Here is a 22391-nt window from a genome sequence, read left to right on the forward strand (position 1 = left end):
CTTCCTACCGCCGGGAGCAGCCTGGGCAGACTCCTGCAGCCGCAGGAAGGCTGCCCAGGCCTCCCCGGGCTGCGCCGCTGCCGGACCCTCGCCACTGGAGAGCCCTGTCAGGTAAGCCTGCGGGGGGGGGGTTATAAGCCGACCCTCGGCTTATACGCGGGTGCCTAATTTTTCCCCATTTTTGGGGAGAAATTAGGCACCTCGGCTTATACGCGGGTCGGCTTATACATGGGTATATACGGTATGTGTGCATTTTTGCAGGTTTAATTCAACTTGGGATTAAAGCACCAGGAAAATTTTAAAATGTCATTATTGTCTCTAAAAGGTCAAGCAAACAGGAAATCAAAAAAGTCACTGTGCACTTGAAATGCTGGGAGCACTGGATGCTGTGTATTTTCTATCTGTCAGCTGAAGGTCTGCCATACAAAGCCACTTCATGTTATGAAGTTAGTATGTACATCACATGCACAAGATCAGGTGTGAAGGAAATGCTTGCTTTTTAAAAAGGAAATGAAAAATAACATTGTATACACATATTATGGACACACTGTGTCAACTGCAGCTCTCTCAGTATATACTCATAATGCACATATATTTCTTTAAAAAGTACTTCCCACTCTCATATTAAAAGTTTCACCTGCTAAGTTCACAACGTATGCTAGCCCTTAAAATTACTTGTTACCTAATATACCCTAAAAATACAAAGTGGAAGTCCTCACCCTCCAGGGGATCCCGGGTGAGGCCCAGCTGGCATATAATATAACGAGGGATGTCACATTTAATTCCTTCCCCTTCCTTAGCATGGCCTTCAGCTGCTTCTAGCAAGTGATAGAACTCTTCGGGATCAAACTCCTAAAGTAAAATGATACAAAAAGATAATAATTTTATCTCCCAAAGCCTTCAGTGATTATTTATCAAATAAATAAGGAAAGTGAGAGAATAGTTCAGCTTAAACATCTTGGTCTGCATTTCAAAACCAGCACAAAAGCAGAGGACACATTACATATTGCAATAAGGTTTCACACGCACACACACACAGCCCCATGCTAGAACACTGTAAACTGCCAGATTCCAGGAGTTACCGTATTTTTCGCTTTATAAGACACTTTTTTCCTCCTCAAAAGTGAGGGGAAATGTCGGTGCGTCTTATGAAGCGAATGTGCGGACCCCCGCCCCTCCCCCCAGCCGGCTGGGCGCACCCAAACGCAAGCCGGCGTTCCGCAGGGACAGCCAGCTGGGAGGCGGGGTATTTAAACTGCTCTGCGCTGCCTGCCTAGGCAGCGAAGAGTAGTTTAACCTCCTCCGCTTCCCGTTCCTGAGTAGACCGAGGGGGGGGTCTGGTTGAGCATAAGGCAGCTTAACGAGGAGGGGCCCGTGGCTCAGTGGCAGAGCCTGTGCTTTGGCATAGCAGGAGGCCCCCGGTTCAGTTCCCGCGGGGCGCCTCCGCTCCCTCCCGCCCCTGGCCCCGGCGAGCTCGGGCTGCCAGGCCTCCGCCTCCCCCCCTCACTCGCTGCACCCTTCCGCTCGCCCGGCCTCCGTGCAGTGGGGATCGCTGAGGGGGAAGTGGGAGAGGGAAGAAAGGAAGGCCGGGGGGTCGGGGGTGGGGTCTGCTTACCTCCAGCGCCGGCCGCCCAGGAGCCCAGCATCAGCAGGAGCCGCCCCAGCACCACCATCTTCAACCCCCGGCCTTCCTTTCTTCCCTCTTCCACTTCCCCCTCGGCGATCCCCACTGCACGGAGGCTGGGCAAGCGGAAAGGAAGGAGGGAGGGCCCGCGGATAGTCCTGGCGGCGGGACCCGGCCTCGCTCTTTGCCCGCCTCGCCTGGTCTCCATGCAGCGAGTGGGGGGGGGAGGCAGACGCCGGGCAGCGCCGCGCTCGCCGGGGCCAGGGGTGGGAGGGAGCGGAGGCGCCCCACGGGGACTGAACCGGAGGCCTCCCCCCCCATTCGCTGCACGGAGACCAGGCGGGGCGGGCAAAGAGCGAGGCCGGGTCCCCCCGCCGGGAAGATCCGCGGGCCCTCCCTCCTTCCTTTCCGCTCGCCCCAACCCCCCGGCCTTCCTTTCTTCCCTCTCCCACTTCCCCCTCGGCGATCCCCACTGCACGGAGGCCGGGCAAGCGGAAGGGAGGGAGGGAGGGACCCGGCCTCGCTCTTTGCCTGCGTCGCCTGGTCTCCATGCAGCGAGTGTGGGGGGGAGGCGGAGGCCAGGCAGTGCCGAGCTCGCCGGGGCCAGGGGCGGGAGGGAGCGGAGGCGCCCCGCGGGGACTGAACCGGGGGCCTCCTGCTATGCCAAGCACAGGCTCTGCCACTGAGCCATGGGCCCCTCCTCGTTAAGCTGCCTTATGCTCAACCAGACCCCCCCCTCGGTCCATCTACTCAGACGGCAGCGGCTCACCAGGGTCTCAGGCAGGGGCCTTTCCCATCACCTACTTGCCTGTTCCCTTTAACTGGAGATGCCGCTGGGGATTGAACCTGGGACCTCCTGCATGCCCAGCAGAGGCTCCACCACTGAGCTCACAGCCCCCTCCCCATGGCTCTCCAGGGTCTCAGGCAGGGGCCTTTCCCATCACCTACTTGCCTGTTCCCTTTAACTGGAGATGCCGCTGGGGATTGAACCTGGGACCTCCTGCATGCCCAACAGAGGCTCCACCACTGAGCTCACAGCCCCCTCCCCATGGCTCTCCAGGGTCTCAGGCAGAAAGGGTCTTTCCCATCACCTACCTGCCCGGTCCCTTTAACTGGAGATGCCACTGGGGATTGAACCTGGGACCTCCTGCATGCCCAGCAGAGGCTCCGCCACTAAGCTCACAGCCCCCTCCAAAATACACATGAACACATAAAGCTGCTTTCTAATGAATCAGACCCCCCCCCCCAATTCAGTATTGTCTACTCAGACTGGCAGCAGCTCTCCGGGGTCTCAGGCAGGGGCCCTTTCACATCACCTACCTGCCCGGGCTCTTTAAATGGAGATGCCGGAGATTGAACCTGGGGCCTTTCAAGTGGCTTCCAGGGAGTCCCTAGAAGCTGGGCGGGTCCCTGCCCAACAGCTGAGCCTCGGACCGGGAAGGGGGGGGAGGTAAAACTGTTCTGCGCTGCCTAGGCAGGCAGCGCAGAGCAGTTTAAAGACCCCCGCCCGGCTTCTAGGGACTCCCTGGAAACCGGACGGGGGTCTTTATTCAGCAGAATATTTTTTCTTGTTTTCCTACTCTAAAAACTAGGTGCGTCTTATGGTCAGGTGCGTCTTATGGAGCGAAAAAAACGGTACTTCATCAAGACTTCCTACTGTAGAAGCTCTAATAAGTAAAGAGTAAGCAAAGGAGAGAATTTCAGAAGAAAATCAGCTTGTGTTTCATAGATTACAGCAAAGCTTTTGACTGTGTGGATCATGAAAAGCTATGGCTGGTTTTAAAGGAAATGGGTGTGCCACTACATCTGATCGTTTTGATGCGCAACCTGTACTCTGGCAAGAGGCCACAGTTAGAACAGAATACGGAGAAACTGAATGGTTTCCAATTGGCAAAGGTGTCAGACAAGGATGTATTTTATCTCCCTATCTCTTCAATCTATATGCAGAACATATAATTAGGAAAGCTGGATTAGATTTAGATGAAGGTGGAGTGAAAATTGGAGGGAGGAACATTAATAATTTGAGATATGCTGATGACACTACATTATTGGCAGAAAATAGTGAAGATTTGAAACGACTACTGCTGAAAGTAAAAAGAGAAAGTGCCAAAGCAGGACTACAGCTGAACATCAAGAAAACAAAAGTAATGACTACAGGAGAATTACACAACTTTAAGGTTGACTATGAGGAAATTGAAATTGTTCAAGACTTTCTATTCCTTGGCTCCACCATCAACCAAAAGGGAGACTGCAGCCAAGAAATCAGAAGGAGACTGAGACTGGGAAGGGCAGCCATGAAGGAGCTAGAAAAGATTTTGAAGTGTAAGGATGTGTCACTGGCCACCAAGACTAAATTAATTCATGCCATCGTATTCCCTGTTACTATGTATGGGTGTGAAAGCTGGACAGTGAAGAAAGCTGATAGGAAGAAAATAGATTCCTTTGAAATGTGGTGCTGGAGGAGAGTGTTACGGATTCCGTGGACTGCCAAAAAAACAAATCAGTGGGCTATAGATCAAATCAAGCCTGAACTGACCCTAGAAGCTAAAATGACTAAACTGAGGCTATCATATTTTGGTCACGTCATGAGACGACAAGAGTCACTGGAAAAGACAGTCATGCTAGGAAACATTGAGGGCAGCAGGAAAAGAGGAAGACCCAACAAGAGATGGATTGACTCAATAAAGGAAGCCACAGCCTTCAGTTTGCAAGATCTGAGCAAGGCTGTCAAAGATAAGACATTTTGGAGGACTTTCATTCATAGGCACTTAACACACACACAAGCAAAAGGACAACGTATGTACTGTTAATTTCCTAGAGTAATAGGTAAGAAGGGCAAAGAAGGGGAATAACCATAATAATTACATTAATGTTCCAGCTTTATAGCTTTGAAAGTAAAACAAACTCTGAAAGTAAAACAAGTTTCTTTGCTATTCAGCATCATACCGCCCTGAGAAAAGTCCCATTTATTCCTATTTGATAGATGGGAAACCAGATGCAAGAGCAACTTGTCCATGACTTCCTAACATCACTAATTAGTGACATCAAACATTCTGAAACAGTCATCAAGCAAGAGAGGACGGCGAAAATAATATAAAACTGTAAGGGGAAATGTACAGTATAAATATATTTTATGCTAAACGCTTGTACAAAATGAACACATATCCCTCTCATTTTCAGCTTCAGTGATTTAAAATGAATTGTGGATGAAGAAAACTGACAGCAGTAAATCATAATAATGAGATAGCAGACAATGACTAAGGAGGAAGCAAAAAAAATTAGCAAGCCTGTTTTTAGAACTTAGCCTGTATTTATTTTCCCCTTGGAAGTTACACAAATTTTCCCCGTAGTACTTTTGTTGTGGAAATATTGAATTGGTTAAGTATCATATCTCATACACAGAAAATATTGTATGTCCCCTTGGTAACTGCAATGTAGGTTTTATCAGCATGGGTGTCACTGGCACTTTTCAGGTATAGTTTAGGAATGTAACAGAACTTCCTCATGGCCAACAGCACCCCTGGGCCTCTTTGTGAAGCATTTTAAAAGTCGTTTGGAAGTTGTGGCTCTTCCTCATCAGAGAGTCTCCTAATGAAATCTCAAATTTTTTTAATACAAGGTTCTATTTCCCATGATGATTTTTTGGATGTACTTCCCCTGCCTAATTATCTGAATCGTTAATGAGCATTTTCAACCTTCAACAACTCTATTGTGTATTTCTTTTTATAATACCTACATGAAATATAGGTGAGACATTTGCACGCATCAAAATTTGGCGGTATGCATAGCTTGCAGGATTTGGGAAGGAAAAAAGAGAAAGGAAGCGGCAAACAGCACATAAATTATGAAGGTACAGATGACAATAAAGGATGCATAAAATGTCACTGAGAAGTAGTTTTGGTGATCAAGTGGATAGTAGATAAATGAACTGTTCAGAAGAAACTGTCTAAATGCAGCTATATAATCAAGTGGAACTGCCCCTTTTGGATGTGTTCCTGGTTGCCTTATATTATTCTTCAGCTATTTGGGTTTTGGGCATGTAAGGCATGAATGCAGAAAGAAAATAATACTTTCTTGTTTCTTAAAAAGCACACGTAATAAATTTTCTTACCATTCACTGAAAACCAGAGAACAGTAATCAACTCTGGGCATATAAGAGTACATCTACACAAAACAGAAGGAAACTAGATGCTTTCGTATTATTATAGAACAGTGATGGCGAACCTTTTAGAGACCAAGTGCCCAAACTGCAACCCAAAACCCACTTATTTATCACAAAGTGCCAACACGCCCAGCTGGGCAGTGGGCAGTCCAGGAAAGGGGGGGCTTTGAACTGGGCGGCGGGCAGTCCAGGGAAGGGGGGCAGTCCAGCTGGGTGGCGGGCAGTCCAGGGAAGGGGGGGGGCTTTGAACTGGGCCGTGGGCAGTCCAGGGAAGGGGCGGGCAGTCCAGGGAAGGGGGGGCTTTGAACTGGGCCGCAGGCAGTCCAGGGAAGGGGGGCAGTCCAGGGCGGGCGGGGGGGGCAGTTCAGCTGGGCGGCGAGCAGTCCAGGAAAAGGGGGGGCTTTGAGCTGGGCGGCGGGCAGTCCAGGGAAGGGGGGGCTTTGAACTGGCCGTGGGCAGTCCAGGGAAGGGGGGGCAGTCCGGGGGGGCAGGGGGGGCAGTCCAGCTGGGCGGCGGGCAGTCCAGGGAAGGGGGGCTTTGAACCATGCCACGCTGCCTGGCAGCGCGGCGCGGTTCAAAGTCCCCCCCTTCCCTGGACTGCCCGCCACCCAGCTGGACTGCCCGCCCTGCTGACAAGTCACAGCTGACTCGCCCAGGAGACGCAATGCCTCCCGACGGCCGTTCCGCGCGCGCCCCGCCCGCCGGCCTTCGACGGCTCCTCTTCTTCCCCCGGCGGCGTCTTCCGCACGCACCACGCAGAGAGCCAGGCGGGATGGGGGTAGGAGCCGCCGCCTCCCGCGCTCCACCCACACGTTCCGGGGCGGCTCTTTCCGCAGCCGCGGTTGGGCGAAGTTGGGTCCGCCCCTGGCTCCTGGTCAGCTGAGCACTCGAGTGAGGAAGCCCGGCGAGGCCAGGAGAATCGAGCGCGGGGGGGGGGGGTGAGAAGTTGCACGGAAGAGAGAGGGGGGCGGCCGGGCCGATCCTTTTCCTCCCGGTTTGCTGGCCGGGCTCCGGCGGCCGCCCCCCCCCCCCGGCGCACAGCTGCTGCTGCTGCGGCCCCGCGGAAAGGCCGTCTGGGCGGGGGGTGCGGGGGCAGGTGCCGTCCCGCCCAGCTCAGGCTGGGGGGTGGGTGGGTGGGCGGCAGCGGCTTGGGATCCCCCCTGAGGGCCAGAAGGCTGCGCCGGCTTTGCGGGCGGCGGTCCCACTTTCCCCAGAGGGGCCCAGGGGCGCGAGCGCTGGGCGCCTGGCGCCGATGACGGAGCACAAATGCGGGACGGGCCCCCGCGCCCCCCCCGGGCGCCTGGCCCTGCTGCCCCCCAACCTCCTCCCCCCTTTTAGAAAGCCCCCGCCGCCCAGCTGGGCAGCGGGCAGTCCAGGGAAAGGGCGGGCTTTGAACCATGCTGCGCTGTCTGCAGGCAGCGCGGCACAGTTCAAAGCCCCCTGTCCACCTGGGCGGCGGGCGCGTGCCCACAGAGAGAGCTCCGCGTGCCATGTACGGCACGCGTGCCATAGGTTCGCCACCACGGTTATAGAAGATGGATTGTATGGTTGGGACATCTATTGCTAGATTTTATATCCTTAAGATATAAGGCAAAACTGTCACTATGATTACATATTACAGCAAACTGAGCTATAAACACTGAATGGATAAGACATTACTAATAGAAGCTATATTAGACTAGTCCTCTATTTTTAGACTTTGGGATTTTGCCATATCATTTTCTGGATTGTCACAATAAGCTTTGGAGTTCATTACTCTGATCCTTCCAGCTGCCACCTGCTCTCATTACTCTTCAAAAATATAGGGAAGGAAACTGCTACATATCAAAGGACTTGATTAGCTAAATTCTAGCACAGATTAGGAACTACTTCCAAGAACAGCATTGTTTAGATTTTCAAGAGTGGTAAATCAGCAAAAGTGTACGTGTGCACATATTTATTTTTAAGCAGTATTCGTTAGAAGCATTACTGTAATCTACTTCAAGTTTCATTGTGTTCTTCAGATCACGGTTTCATATCAGTGAAGGGTTTTGAAAGAATGCATTATATTTTAATTCCACATATGCTACTCTGAAAATACAGTTTCGAATGCTGATGCAATAATCACTGCCTTCCTTAAGTTTAACATATGGCTTAAAAAAAACCCTGGTAGCAAGAGAACTCAATTCACTATCACATAGAAACAGTAGTCAAAAAGGGCAAGAGTCCAGTAGCACCTTAAAGACTAACAAAAATATTTTCTGGTAGGGTATGAGCTTTCGTGAGCCACAGCTCACTTCTTCAGATACAGCTAGAATTATGCCATCACATGCCAGCAATGCCCTTCCACAATCTACATTGGACAAACAGGTCAGTCTCTTAGACAAAGATTAAATGGACATAAGTCTGACATCAGAAACCACAATATTCAGAAACCAGTGGGTGAACATTTCAACCTTCCAGGACATTCTGTTGCAGATTTAAGAGTAGCAGTTCTCTTACAAAGGAATTTTAAAGGGAGATTGGAAAGAGAAACTGCTGAATTACAGTTGATATTCAAACTAAAGTCAATGCATTTACCTGGGCTGAATAAAGACCTTGCATTCATGGCCAATTACCAATGCTGATTTCTCCACACCCATCTCTCCCCTGGACATCACAGACTCTTCTGCATATCACACCTAATCCCATCAAGCCTGCTATTCACATTTACATACTGTTCCTCTACTTAAAGACCGATGGATTCACATTCTAGCTGTATCTGAAGAAGTGAGCTGTGGCTCACGAAAGCTCATACCCTACCAGAAAATATTTTTCTTGGTCTTTAAGGTGCTACTGGACTCTTGCCCTTTTTGACTACTGCAAACAGACTAACGTGGCTACCCATTGTGAATTATCTACATAGAAACAGAATACTTAAGTAAACCCTATTTCAACAATGTGATCAGGATCCCATAAACTATGCACCCAATTCCATGCACCAAAGGGGCTTTGAACTTGAATTTCTTGGTTCATTAGATGCACCTCAGGTATTGGTTGTGACTCAATAGCTCTTTGGATTCAAAAATGTCAGAGTTAGAAAAAAAATCAGTTAAAATTCACACTCTGCCCAAGACTAATTTCTTGGGAAGAAAGATAAATGAATACAAGGTAAGTATTTTGCTAACTGAGGACGTTAAACATGACTTAAACCATGACTCAAACTATTAAAATTTTGTCAATTGTAATGATCAATTAAGCAATGGAAAAGGTAGAAACTTCCTTTTTATTTTTTTTTAAATCCATTTTTATGCCATCCTTTCTACAAGGAGTTCAAGGGAACTTACCTCCCCCACTTTATCCCTACAACAACCTTGTGAGAAAGGCTGGGCTGAGAGATAGTGACTGGCCCAAGGTCCCCTAGTGAGCTATACAGCAGAGTGAGGATAAGAAGGTCTTCCTTGTGCTAGTTTAACACTATAACCACTATATCGTGCTAGATCACAGGGGCTCTTTTTTACTACACTCAGAAGCTTGTACATGCATCCCATGCCTTTTGATTTCAAATGTTTGAACAGGAGCAACAGCATGCTTAGGCTAGTTTGGGAATTCTTACACATTCAAAGGTGATGTGCCACGCAATAGTGGAGGGATCTTGTCCAAGGGGTACTGGACATACATGGATTAATTAGGTGCATGGTTCTCTGGCTAATATCATTATTTGTTTGCAATGACAACTAAAAGAGGGTCAAGGTTTACAATGTGCTAGGCTGCTGAGAAGCATTCCTTAATATATACAAACCACTTCCCACAGAACTTCCAAGGTTTCAAGAAGCAGATTTTCTTTTGTTCCCTGACTTGCCAAAATAGTTGCTTCTGTTTTGATTACCAATTTACCGACTTTACATTCCTTGACTCAACAACATTTTATTGTCCATCTCTTGAAAAACCCATTTGCTTACAAGGCATTCTAGCAGCCGCGCAGGCCGTGCAATGATGATCATCAACTTTTTCACCAGCTGGGTAACAAACGCCACCTCTGAGCTCTCCGATCGTTCGTGGGCCTGTGGAAAGAATATCATAAGATTGTTTAAAGTAAGAAATGGTCCTTTCAAATAACAAAAACAGTCAGTTTTTTACTATAATTCATCCAAGACATAACAGAAAGGAAGCAGTCAGCTCATTCTATGCTGCCAGAGTATGAATACTGTAATAAAGTATTAATATTGTGAAAGCTTTATTAATAGGAAAATCACTGGCTGAATTCTAATGTCATAAACTAATCTGAGACTTCCAAGTCCTTGGGAATCCTGGTTTGTAAACACAACACAAGCTGCAATTTGTTAACATTTCACAATTTGGATGTCACAACAAATTGCAGATGACTGAAGACTTTTTGGTTTGCGATTCTTTCAATGCATGGAAAGTGAGAAGACCATATGTGAATTTGAAGACTATGGCTCATCTTTACGCACAAAACCAATTACATCAATAGTATCTATACATAAAGGAATGACAATAAACTAGTTCAAGCTGAGGTTTGTAATGTATGAATGTAATGAATGAAAATATGGTTACAAAGTTTCCAACCAAACATTTATTCATTTAATTATTGTTTATGCCAGAACATTCTATTTTATAATTTAGACTTACTGGGTCTTCTTGACTTTTTATTTATTTCACTATTACAATTAAGAAAAGAAATGTTTAATTAAAAATATCAATTTTATTAAACAAAATATATTACACGCAAAAAAAGGAAACAGTAAGCTTAGCTTAAAAGTCAGTTATATTAATCATGCAAAAAAATTGCAAGGAATTAATATAATTGTACGATTAATACATCTATATAAAGGAGTGATAGTAAACTGAGACAGCTGAAAGTTTCCTAGTATCTACATTTGATACACAATATTCCTAAGACACCCTATTTAGCCTGAATCACATAGAATTCATAAATATTTTGTTGCCTCAATAAATCTTCTGTACTCTTTTTATATTCTTTCTTAAATGAGAGGTGAACAACAAAAAGTGGTTTTCAGTCTTCCTTACTGAGTGCAGCTATGATAAGCACATTTAGGAAAGACTTCACTCTTTAGGTTTACAAGTACTCTAAAATATCCACTCAGTAAGGAAGACCGAAGACAAACTACAGGTATTTTTTTGTGATTATAAAAAATTATTTTGCAAAACCTCAGAAATAGGGTTCAAAGACCAGACGGGTGACAAACATATCTTCTGAATGCCCTAGTTGCTTGCAGAAAAACCGCTCAATCAAAAGGCATGCAGGCAACTAGCAAAAGGAATTAATTAATGATATTCATGTTTTTAAAAATCCACATACAGATGAGCAGTAAGAAAGCATGGGCACAGTAAGGCATGTAGAGAAAAGGTGATCTCACATCTTAAATGAAGACTTCTACATTCATTTTTAAAAGATAAGAATTAACTCATTTTGCTAATGTATGTTTTATATTGCCGGCCTATTACCATAATAAAAACTACTACTACTACTGCTTTACCCCACTGTTTGTTGGGAAACTGTCAATTACTCAATTTGGCTCACCTATTAAAAATTACTGGGTTTTACACAGTACAATGTGACTCATCACAACACAGTCTAAAAATGCATAGAGATCCGGTGCCTAATAGTTTTACTCAAGATTTCACAGGAATACTTTATCGAACATTTAAATTAAAGATATAGATATTCTGTATTCCAATGTCATAATTGTAAGGATTTCAGCAAGTGCAATTCAGCTTCCACTAAGGTAAATAGTGCAAGATTCTTGGACTTTGATCAATTTAGACAACCTTAAAAACTTACAAGTAAAAAGTACTGTTTTAATCATTCGTCCAAATTCATGCGCTTACTGAACTTTATTATGAGGTGCTACATTTAAGAAGTAACACCAGTGTTTTAAATATTCAAAATTATTTCCATAGACCACCATGGACTAGCTTTGTTTAAAAGCAAAGATAAAAGGTGACCACACTGCATTACTTTAAATCCAAAAATGTGCAGGTGAAAACTGTAGGGTCAGATCTTTCCTTTATCTAGACAACATTAAATTTAAAAAGGTTTATTAACACTTTAAGAAACTGTTTCAGTATAAAGAAAATCAAGGCAAAGAAAAGTTTAAAGATCTTATACAAATGGGCTCTTAATGTTAACACTTAACATAGCCCAAAAATGATAAATGCAAGACTATAAAACCAGATTATAGAATCACAAAAACTCAAACACAACTTGTAGCAACCACTCAGCCATGATATCCACAGAGCACTGCAGCTCCAGAGTCCTTAGTAAGATTGCTGCTGCTTGTTTTTGCCTCTCAAAGAGTAGTCTTCTGGACATCTCCTCATATATTTTCTTCAGAAAACATCCCACCGCTACCGAATCTTGGATGCTTCGGTCATACACCAAATAGCTGCCTATCACTCGTTTGCCTTTCCTTTGTATGATGCATGCCATCTCAACTCAATGACAGCATGCTTGTCTGAAGGTTGCAGGTGTCATTTCAGGTTTTTCTCCCACTCCTTGAGGGAGGGAGTGGAGTATGTGCAAGGGCTAAGGGCTGAAGCTAGTGCCATTTGTTTATCGAAACCAAGCTATTTCCAGTGACACATGTACAGGAGGTGGCAATGGGCAATTTACAAAGTGATTCCCTTATCTGAAAGACTCATCTGTCACTAACTGTAGCTATTGGGGCATGAAATTAAAATCACTGTTCTCCCCTGGGGTTTAGCAGGACCAACAAAAATGATATTCAAGTCACAATTCGGTAATCAAGTGAATACATAGATACAGAGCAAGCCAGTCAAACTCCAAAGACAAGAACCAATAAATTAGCACTTAAATCATATTAAGAACAGGGTTTCAGTTTTCAAGATGGCAATACTATGTACTGTGTATACATTTACTAACATCCAGTATAACAACCTAGTACTTTCTCCACATAGGGAACCAACTGTGAATTTTTCCACTGTGGGAATCAAAATCTTAATTAATATTTGTATAAGCTAAACAAGCATATGCATTTTATGTTCTCTAGTTAATTCAATGTGCTGCCTATCACTCGTTTGCCTGTCCTTTACATTCTTATTAAATATTCTGGGACCTTCATACCTATGGGACCATCTCTTACAATACATCCCCCGAAGAGTCTTACACTCAGCTGGAAATAATCTTCTGATGATCCTTGGCCCAAGAGAGATCTGGCTATCCTCGACCAGGGGCAGGGCCTTTTCGGCACTGCTCCCTGCCTGGTGGAACTCTTTATCTCGTGAGACCCAAGCCCTTCAAGATTTGGCTCAGTTCCACAGCCTATGGTGGAGGACAGCGATGGTTTGTACAACTGCTGGCCTCCCTCTCCCCTACCCCCTTTTGCTGATCTTGTTGGACCTTCCTTCAAACTCCCCCTCCCTCCAGTTGGTCTCCATTTTACTATTTTATTCTCACCAGTATCACTGCTTATTAGGGTTTGTTGATCCCCCCCTTATGATAATATTGTATAATGTTGGTTTCTAATCCATATTCAGGGAGAAACTTAGGGCGCCATCTGTTTTAGTCAGGTTTTTTCTAGGATTTTAATGGTTTTATAAATTTATCCTGTATGTGATTTTATGTTGTTGTACTGAAGCATTGCAAGCCGCCCTCAGCCTGGCTCTGGCCAGGAAAGAATGAAAAAAAATTGGGGGGGAAATGGTGATTTACTACTAGCCTACGTGCCAATTTACCAATTTTTTTCATTCTTTTGAATTATCAGCATAGGTTTTTTCTTGTGTATAATTCTGGCCAGGTAAGGGCAGGGTATAAATCTAATAAAATCTAATAAAAATAAATAGTTAGTAGTAATAATTGAAGCTACCTCTCACACTGTTCAGAGGTTTCTAGAAACACAGGATACAAGGCCAGTTAAGTGCTTTTACATCCCAGCTACCACTGAAATCAATAGGTGGGATTTTCTGAATATTTTAACTCTCCCACTGAAATCAATGGAAATTAAGACTGCTTAATTGCAGTTAGATGATATTTATATTCTACAGGCCTAAATTACTGATTCCTTTTATACTCCTTTGGTTATAAATAAAACTGCAAATGTTTCTAGAATGAATCCTAATTGATACAAACCCTTTGTTATAAGGAATCTGGGATGTTTCCAGACATAATTCAAGACGAGCTACAAAGAAGGGAAATTAAAGAAAAAATTGGAGGACATGTGTTTTTTTTCTTTAGAGCAAAGAAGAAAGAGCAGGGAAAAGAGAAGCATTTTTGCTTTCCTTCATCAATATCTTACTATATTAATTTTCTTCGTCCTGTCCTTTTCAGTACATTAGCAGCTATCCCCTATTACCTTCACTCCCACTACCTAATCTTTGTGACTGGCTTTTAGGGAGGTGATGAGATGATGCCACTTTAGAAAAACAATTAAATATCATGAGCTCCCCCATTCAACCTGTACACCTTGTTACACATGCTGAAACAGAAGATGGGAGAAAGAATCCTGTCTGACATACACTAACAATCTGTGTGTATTTACACAACATTCCAAGTCGAGACAGACTGATCAGGTACTAAAAACTTTTTAGAATAAAGTATTTTGCCTTTTACATTTCAAGATGATGAATATACAGAGCTCCCTTTATGCTAGACCACTGGATCCTCAAGGTCGTTATTGTCAGCTCTGGCTGAACAGCTCATCAGCATAGATGGGTCTTTCTTGCTAAGATCTACAACTTGAAATGCTAGGAACTGAATTGCATCAAGTGCTCTTCTACTGTGCCATGGGCCCCTCATCCTAGCTTTAGATACAACCTCCATCACCTAAGGGCAATAAGCCATCTTGATACAGGTCAAAACTTTTATCTCTTTTGATTAATAAGAATACTGTTGTAGTATGAGGAAAAGTAAAGAAATGGTAGCTGCATTCCCAAATGCAACACATAACCTCTGTAGCAGAAAGAAGGCATAGGGCAGGAAAGGACATAAAGGAGATGTGTCTGGTTGGTTTTACAGACAGCAGACAATTTCTATGAATAGCAAATGGTTTCCGAAGATAATAAGCAAAGACAAGGAAGCTCTTCTTTAGCCTGAGGCATTTAAAAATGGGAAGAACAGGCACATATTGGAGTTCAGTCTGAATCCTCCTTTGGCTTTGACAGTTTCTATTATTACTCTAATGTAGAACCTCAGAACTGAATGGAGAGAGCGCGCTGGGGCCATAAAACTCTGGATTTCTTCCTTGTGCAGCCACCCTCCTCCCCCATACTATCTGGTCCATTGCACAACTAAAGATGGAGCATCAGGTAAACTTACATCCCAGTTTACTGGTTCTGCACAGAGTAGAAATAATCACCCCATTATTTGGGGTGAAGAAATATTTTCTTGCTCAGTTAGATGTGGATTGGCTTTCTTGCTTGATTTAACTGGAGCTCTCTGCTCTGCTTGCACCTGTGTGATGCATCTTGTTTACTCAGCGCGCTGTGGCATGGATTATATGGGGACTGTCTTGTGAATACTTCCATTTGACAAGACATACCTAACTGGATCACCTTCTACTCTCTTCCAATCCAGAGAATTATACTGGATTTCCATACTGTTTGATGCTCTCGCCTGGATATCCCAGGCTATCTAGTTTCTCGTTTGACACATTATACCATGCTATATAAACACCAAGGCAAAAGTTATTATCCACTGCTAAAGTACTTACATCCTGTAAGAGTTTTTCAAGGTTTTCCTGCAGCTCATAAAAGTACCGAGAAGTAATAAGTCCTTCACGTGATTTATCCAGACAGTCTCTGGCCAACTCAATAACTTGATGATGAATAAAGCTTAGGACCCCATCTGCTAGTTGCAGCACATTCTCTGGTGCATTAGACGCAATAAACTCAGCCAGCCGTTCCTCCATCTGGGCTGTGGCCTAAGAAGTGTCAAAACAATAGTTAATGGCATTTTGCTATCAAGACATATACATACGAATGTAAACTCATGGCCTTCATTCTTCATTGCCAAAATGCCTGCATGTTTGAAGGAAACGTCATGAACTTGAGTGATACTAGAATTTGCAGGTGAAAAAGTAAACTGTCTTAGAATACACAGAAATAAATTTAATCTTAACTTGAACATGCTAGGCATAACCACCACAGGATGAAATCCTGCACCCAAGGACCTAATGTAGGAGATTTGTAATTGGATCTCCTGATGATAAAATCTGTACTTTAAGCAGCTTTGACAGGTACTGAATTTGATAAGTACAGTGGTGCTTTCCCATTCACCATTATTTCAGACTAAATCTTTGTTGGGATAAGAGAAGCTTTGATGGGAGGGGATTTTGATTAGGAAAAAGAGCATGTGGGAAAGGTTAAAACCACAAACACCACTGTTTAATCAAATTAACAGTCTCTCACCTCTGCTTTAAAGTAAACTTTTTAACTTCAAATTTGTAATCCTTTTACAAATCTCCCACATATGGTGTAGCTTGGCTGTTAGAGGTAGAATTTCATCCTGAGGTTTTTACACACAGAACATTCTTATTAAATTTAAATCTTTTTGTGCATTCTAAATGAGACTGGCACCACTGTGTCAGTTAAATTTGACCCCCAATAAAGAATAAAATGGGGAGATATTCACAGTAAAATCCTAAACTGAGTTATACTCTTCTAATCCCACTGACTTCAATAGAAGGGTATAAACTGTTTAGGATTGTGCTGCCAATCAAAGGTCTATCATATAACATGCAGTTTGGCCCTATGAAGGCAAATGAAAATTTGGAAGGCTGCATGATGGATGTGTGTCAACTAGGTAAGCCTATGAACACATACCAATGATTACCTACGAAAGCTTTCTCACATTCACTAACTCAATGATATAATAGTAAGAACCAGCTCAGCTCAAGGAAACAATAGCTTAAAATGATACAGGAAAACATATTCAATGTAATGACTTCGAATCCTATCATATACTGATCAAGATATTGGCTTTCTATGCATTCACCTTTAAAACCAAAGATAACAATAGAGACAATAAAAATCAAGCTTCAAACATAAATAGTTTCTCGATTTTTATGGAACACTACAATATTTTAAGTATAATCAGCAGAAATTTAACAATATTGATTTTAAAACTCAGAGAAACAGAGATGGCTGTATTACTAGTGTTCATTCTCTGTAGGTTAATTTCCATTTTAGATTACCAGACTCTTATTTAGGAAACTGAAGCATACAGAACTGTAATGACAGATATAGGCTCATTCAACATGAAACTGTGGTTTCTTTTACCTATGGTTAATTTGGCTTCCAGGTTTGTCCTAAGAAGGGTGTTGTTGTTTTTTTGTTTTTTTTTTGCCTTCACTACTTCCCCAGTGTTCCTCTACAAAGACCTAGCTGGCGTCTTAACTAGGACTGCTGTACTCAGTTAAGAACAAACCATCACCATTGAACAACTCCCTTACCATTGATTATTAGCACTGACGCTGGGGATCCTGAACAAATGGCAAGCAGCCTCAGATCTGTGTCCTTCCTCAGTCACTGACAAAGGAAGGTTTTTTTATCATTAACCCTTTCTTCACATTAATCCATGGAAGCCATCCTCCTGCTCACACAAACCCACCCACCTAAGGGCCCAACAATCATCCCCACCAGAATATCATCTCGCTACTGGCACCTTATTCCACCCTACAGGCAACAGAGTAATGACGATCTTTATAGGGGTGGAGATATGTGGTGGAGCTGTTTGCAGTCCCTCCAGCCTGCTTTACAAAATTCCAGTCATTCTCTGTGTGAAAATGAACAAGCCAAGGAACTGTTGTATGAAAGGACTGCATTGGCATCCTGGTCCTTTAAGATGACAGAGACAGAAGGAGAGACCAAGACAGTTCCAAGGCAAATTACAAGTGAATAGTTGGCTGTTGCCAGGCAGACTAGAAGCCCAGGGTGGGGTTGGGGAGACTGCTAGTGAGAGGTGGAGAAACAGAAGATAGGTTTCAATTGTAAGCAACTTTGGCCTAGCACCTTTGTTGCTGCGAAGCACGCAAAGGAGCATGAGGGAATAAACCAGGATGTCTATATTTGTACATCATACAACACCATAGTTTAATTACCTGTGATTAATAAACCAACTTCAAACCATATTTTCAGATCCTGGTTTGACATACCCTAACCATATTTAATGGGGTGGTCTTCGTTCAATCAACTTAACCACAGTTAATTAAACCAATATTTCATGTGATGTTTGAACCAAGCCACAGAATATTTGGATTACAGAGAAACCATGTCTTGCATTTTTAGTGTTCCACAATACTGGCTCTTACCTTTGGAAATCTTTCTTTGTATACATGGTTCATCATTACTATTTCACTATCGAAGGACACAGGAGAACGGCCAGGACTGAAATAAAGTTTAAAAATTCAAATATAGTGCAAACAACAGCAAGACGGATGCATAATCAATTACCATAGCAACTATATTAATATATTTACACTTTTATATGTGTATAAATGCCCAAGTGGTTGTGGCATATCCTCCATGCTCCCAGGTTTATCATTTTTTCTTTGATAACTTATGCAAACTTGTTGTTCACAGAGTTCAGTGTCACTGTAGATTCCAATAATAGCTACATGCTTTTAAAAGAAAATACCAATTTATGTATACATTGTTATTAGCAGTTTTCTCTCTATCATGTGTATGTAAACAAATATGCAACTGATGTGTGGTTGCATGCAGATACATGCAACCACACACACAAACTTCACTGGAACCAGCTAGGGGAAAGGGTGGACACTAACTGGGTTTCAGCTGAGATGAAAGGACCGATTAAGAACAACCGAACAGCAGTGACATTTGCTCAATCATATCGCACTGTCAAGTGTTCAACAGTTGTCAAATGGTTAGGTGCCAGAATACATGGAACATGCAGTAACTTAATTTGAGCTGTCTTGGGCATGGTGCCTGGTGGAATGAACTTTGTGTCCTTACTCCTGAGACTCTGCACAGCCTGCTAGTGAGATCTGATGAACCTGCAATTGGAAAGTGGTTGGGGTCTTGCACGATATATCAGAAACCAGCAGTAAGGACTCCATTTATACCTGCTGGAAAGAACTTGGCATGAATGCCCCTGCAATCTGCCTTGGGTATTTTTTAGAAAGACATTTTTTTAAAAGACATCTTTTAGAAAGAAATTTAAAAACCTTGCTTTTTGTGCATGCACATATTGAAGCCAATTAATCAAAACAAGCTGTGTATGGCTAGGCTCTTTTTTTCCTAGCTTGGACTGGACCATATATAATGGTCAACAAGTCATCTGACTACCTTCCTACATGTCATTCCTATTTGTGATGAACTGAGACAACCAACACTTGCAAGTTGTAATCTAGACTTATAAAGAAAGCAGCCACTTGTATAAAGTGGCTGTCATGTACATACACTCAATATCGCATACACTTAATACAAAACTGCTTTGAAGCACAGATTTTCCACAGAACCTCCTTGCTGCTTAACAGTTGGGGGGAGGGGAAATAAGTTACCAATGACATATTTTGCCTAGTGTGATTAAACTTTCTTATTGGTTACATTCAACATCTCCAAAATGGTAGGAGACAGGAGTCTACAGGGAAGACCAAAGGTGAAGGAAACCAGTAAGTATGACATTAGTAGATATAAATCCTGGAACACAGGTCAAAACCACAATTTGCACATAAAGAACAACATTCTGTTAAATCCCTTAGTAAAGATCTTTAGGAATAACATGATTGCTTGGGGGCATACAACTTAAATCTTAACTGATGTTACAGCTTTAGAATACAAACTGTATGGTTTCTTCTAGTTTTATCAGAGAATCTGGTGTGTAATGCTATGACTCGTTCTACGGTTAAGTAGCCCTAAAGACAGGGTGAGGTAATGCAGATAGAAATCATACATGCTTGAATAACTGCAGCAAATTTGAGCTATATTTCCGTCCAAAGACTTTTTAATATGTTTAATGTACTATGTTGCTTTCCCCATTATGAACCAAACTTAAATAATAATTTATTGACAAATATACTTCATGTATAAAACAAAATCAAAGATGAAGCGTAAAATGTTTCATTTCAGGAGGAAGGATCACACTTAGTGGTTTCACTAGCTAAGCACTTTGTGTTAAATTATTTTAAGCTGTGTGTAGAATTTTCACAGGAGAAAACTGTCTAAATATTTCAATGGAGTGGTACTTGTCTGTTACCTAGATCTCATAGCCTACCCGCAGACTGTTACCAAATGATAGCCACAGAAGCAGTGTGCCAAATATGCAAATAAAACAACAAACAGGGCCCTTTCCTGTAAGGCTCAGACAGAAGAAAACACTAGCTATCTGTATATAAGAATGCAAGCACATGTCCTTAATAACTTTCTGAGACGCATCAGTAGAGAATGTTTATTTGCCGCCAGTCAACTATTATTAAGGAAAAAATTATCTCTGTGAAATTAAGTTCCTGGAGCTGAAAAGACCACATAGCCCACTACATGAATTTAATTTTTTGTCAGCTGCAATGCAGATTTGTTTATTTACTTTTGATACTATATGATAAAAGATTTAATCCTACTCAAAAGATTCCTTTGGGAAATGCAGCAGGTAAAATTAGACTAGACTGTTTCCTAATATATTTTTGTTTTTCAGCTTGTCAGTTGTATTTATTGGGAGAAGGCAGGTCAGACCCACAATGCTGTCCCATAATTTTTCATGACACTGACACAGCCGATTTCTAAAATTCAATTTTCTCTGGAAATAAAACTATATCTTAAACATTTTGGCATCAGGATAAAAAGATGGATATTTTAGTAAGTGACAGTCAAAACACAAGTCTCACAGCCAGATCATTGAATGATTTTATCTCAAAGAGCCAAGCACCACTCATGCTTAAAATTAGGCAAAAATCAAAAGTATAACTGTGATTATAACTTCAATCACTAGTTCTCAACACCAGTAACACTCTGATCCTAAGTATTAGCAAGAGTATGCCTGTAATGTTATACTTGGCATACAGCTACTGGTGCACTTTATCATAAATGTTTCAACACAGCCATTGTAGGTTTAGGACTGGGTCACAAATATTGGATTAAAGCTTTGAGCTACTGCATCCATGATGAAATGCAGCTGCTTCTAAGACTTAGGCAGAATTTACTTTAGGAGACCATACCACAAGAGGACTTGTTAATGAGAGATCCCCAACCTTTTTTGAGCCTGTGGGCTCCTGTGGAATTCTGCCACAGGGTGGTAGGCACAACCTACCATAGGAGGAGGAGCCAATCACAAAATGTCAGGTAGTGAGCTAATGCATAACTCTAATAGTAACTTTTCAACATTTCAGGCAAAAGCTTTGTTTAAGAGGATACCTTTTAAAGCGAACATATTGTTTTAAAACCATTTTCTTGCATATGCACAGCTTACTTTCAGTCATGCAGTGAAGAACATTGTGCTGCAGTGCCAGCTGCTACTGAAGCAATGTTCTGTTTTGTTTTTTGAATCTGCACGGCCAATCAGATCTCCAATGGCCAATCGGAAGCCCTGCTTAAGAAAGCCCTACCTGCCCCCGTCCATTTTTAAAAAACACTTAGTGGGGCCAAGAAAGGTGTCAAGCAGGTACTATAGTTCCCATGGGGCACTATCCCGGGTGTCCCTTGCTGTAGACTGCAGCCTACTCTGTGCTAAAACTCCTTTCTAATTAATGCTATAGCAGCTTTCTGCTCACTGAGTTACATGACTGAGCAGCATTTTCAACACATGCCTCTCACAACCAACTTCAGCACTCTACGAACTCTCCTCTCTTCCCCAGCTCCTTCAGCTGCTGGTGCTACTATCATCCTTTGTTCACTTGGGAGGTAGTAGATTAATACCTTATCCTCACTTTTAAACTAAATGGGTGAGGGGAAGACCTGGGTGCAGGTAAGAGCACAGTGTAATTTCTATAAATTCTGAATGTTTGTAATGCAAAATGAGATTATGCACAATGTACTTTTATATGTTTCAGATTTTTCTGCAAACTTGGGGGGGGGTCCCCCAAGTTTGGAGGAAAATCTCCTTTATGTCATTGTGGGCCCAATTTGTAAATTTAGATATCTGGAGATAGGTCCACACATGGCTATCAGCCATATATACATGAGCCTAACAAAAAAGAACTTCCCTAAAATACAAAGACATTGCACAGGTGTAAGTGCACAATTTACTTGCATTTGAGAAGCTTTCAAGAGCTCTGTCACACAATTCCTGGGATTCTATAGCTTTTGTTCCCCACGGCTCAGGAGCTTGCATGACTTTTCACAGTTTCCCAGAAGACTTAAAAACCATTCACTGAGGGTAGGCCAATGACTGCAACAAAATTAGATTAAAACTAAAAGCACATTTAGAATGCTCAGTAAAAAGCGAGGGTTTTTGAGGGATGAGGAAAGTTTTACATTGCGTTCTCAAGTTTGCAATCCATGCTCTACTACTGAAAAGCCACAGTATGGGTGCTGGAGAAGTTTCAAGATTCTAACAGGGAAGAACTGTATAGCTGTGCTACACTCACTTCACACAATGCTACTTCAGTTATTGCGCTGCAGCAACTAATCGCAGAAACAGGCCTGGGCAATTTTCTTGTGAGTATATGACAATAAGCAATTAAAGTGCAAAGC

At 42.9% G+C, this 22391-nt stretch overlaps 1 protein-coding gene across 6 annotated transcripts in view; it reads right to left on the bottom strand.

The window, feature by feature from the left end:
- Window positions 1-22391, bottom strand: part of MAST2 (microtubule associated serine/threonine kinase 2) — a 383088-nt gene that overhangs the window by 46311 nt on the left and 314386 nt on the right. For all 6 annotated transcript variants that reach the window (XM_056844043.1, XM_056844042.1, XM_056844041.1 and 3 more), the window contains 4 exons: window positions 18056-18131; window positions 15458-15667; window positions 9707-9808; window positions 720-852 (listed from right to left, as the gene is read on the bottom strand). In XM_056844043.1, the coding sequence (XP_056700021.1) occupies window positions 720-852; window positions 9707-9808; window positions 15458-15667; window positions 18056-18131 (521 nt within the window). The remainder of the gene's footprint in view (window positions 1-719; window positions 853-9706; window positions 9809-15457; window positions 15668-18055; window positions 18132-22391) is intronic.

This window comes from Euleptes europaea, chromosome 2 (assembly GCF_029931775.1).
Source record: "Euleptes europaea isolate rEulEur1 chromosome 2, rEulEur1.hap1, whole genome shotgun sequence".
Lineage (NCBI taxonomy): Eukaryota > Metazoa > Chordata > Lepidosauria > Squamata > Sphaerodactylidae > Euleptes > Euleptes europaea.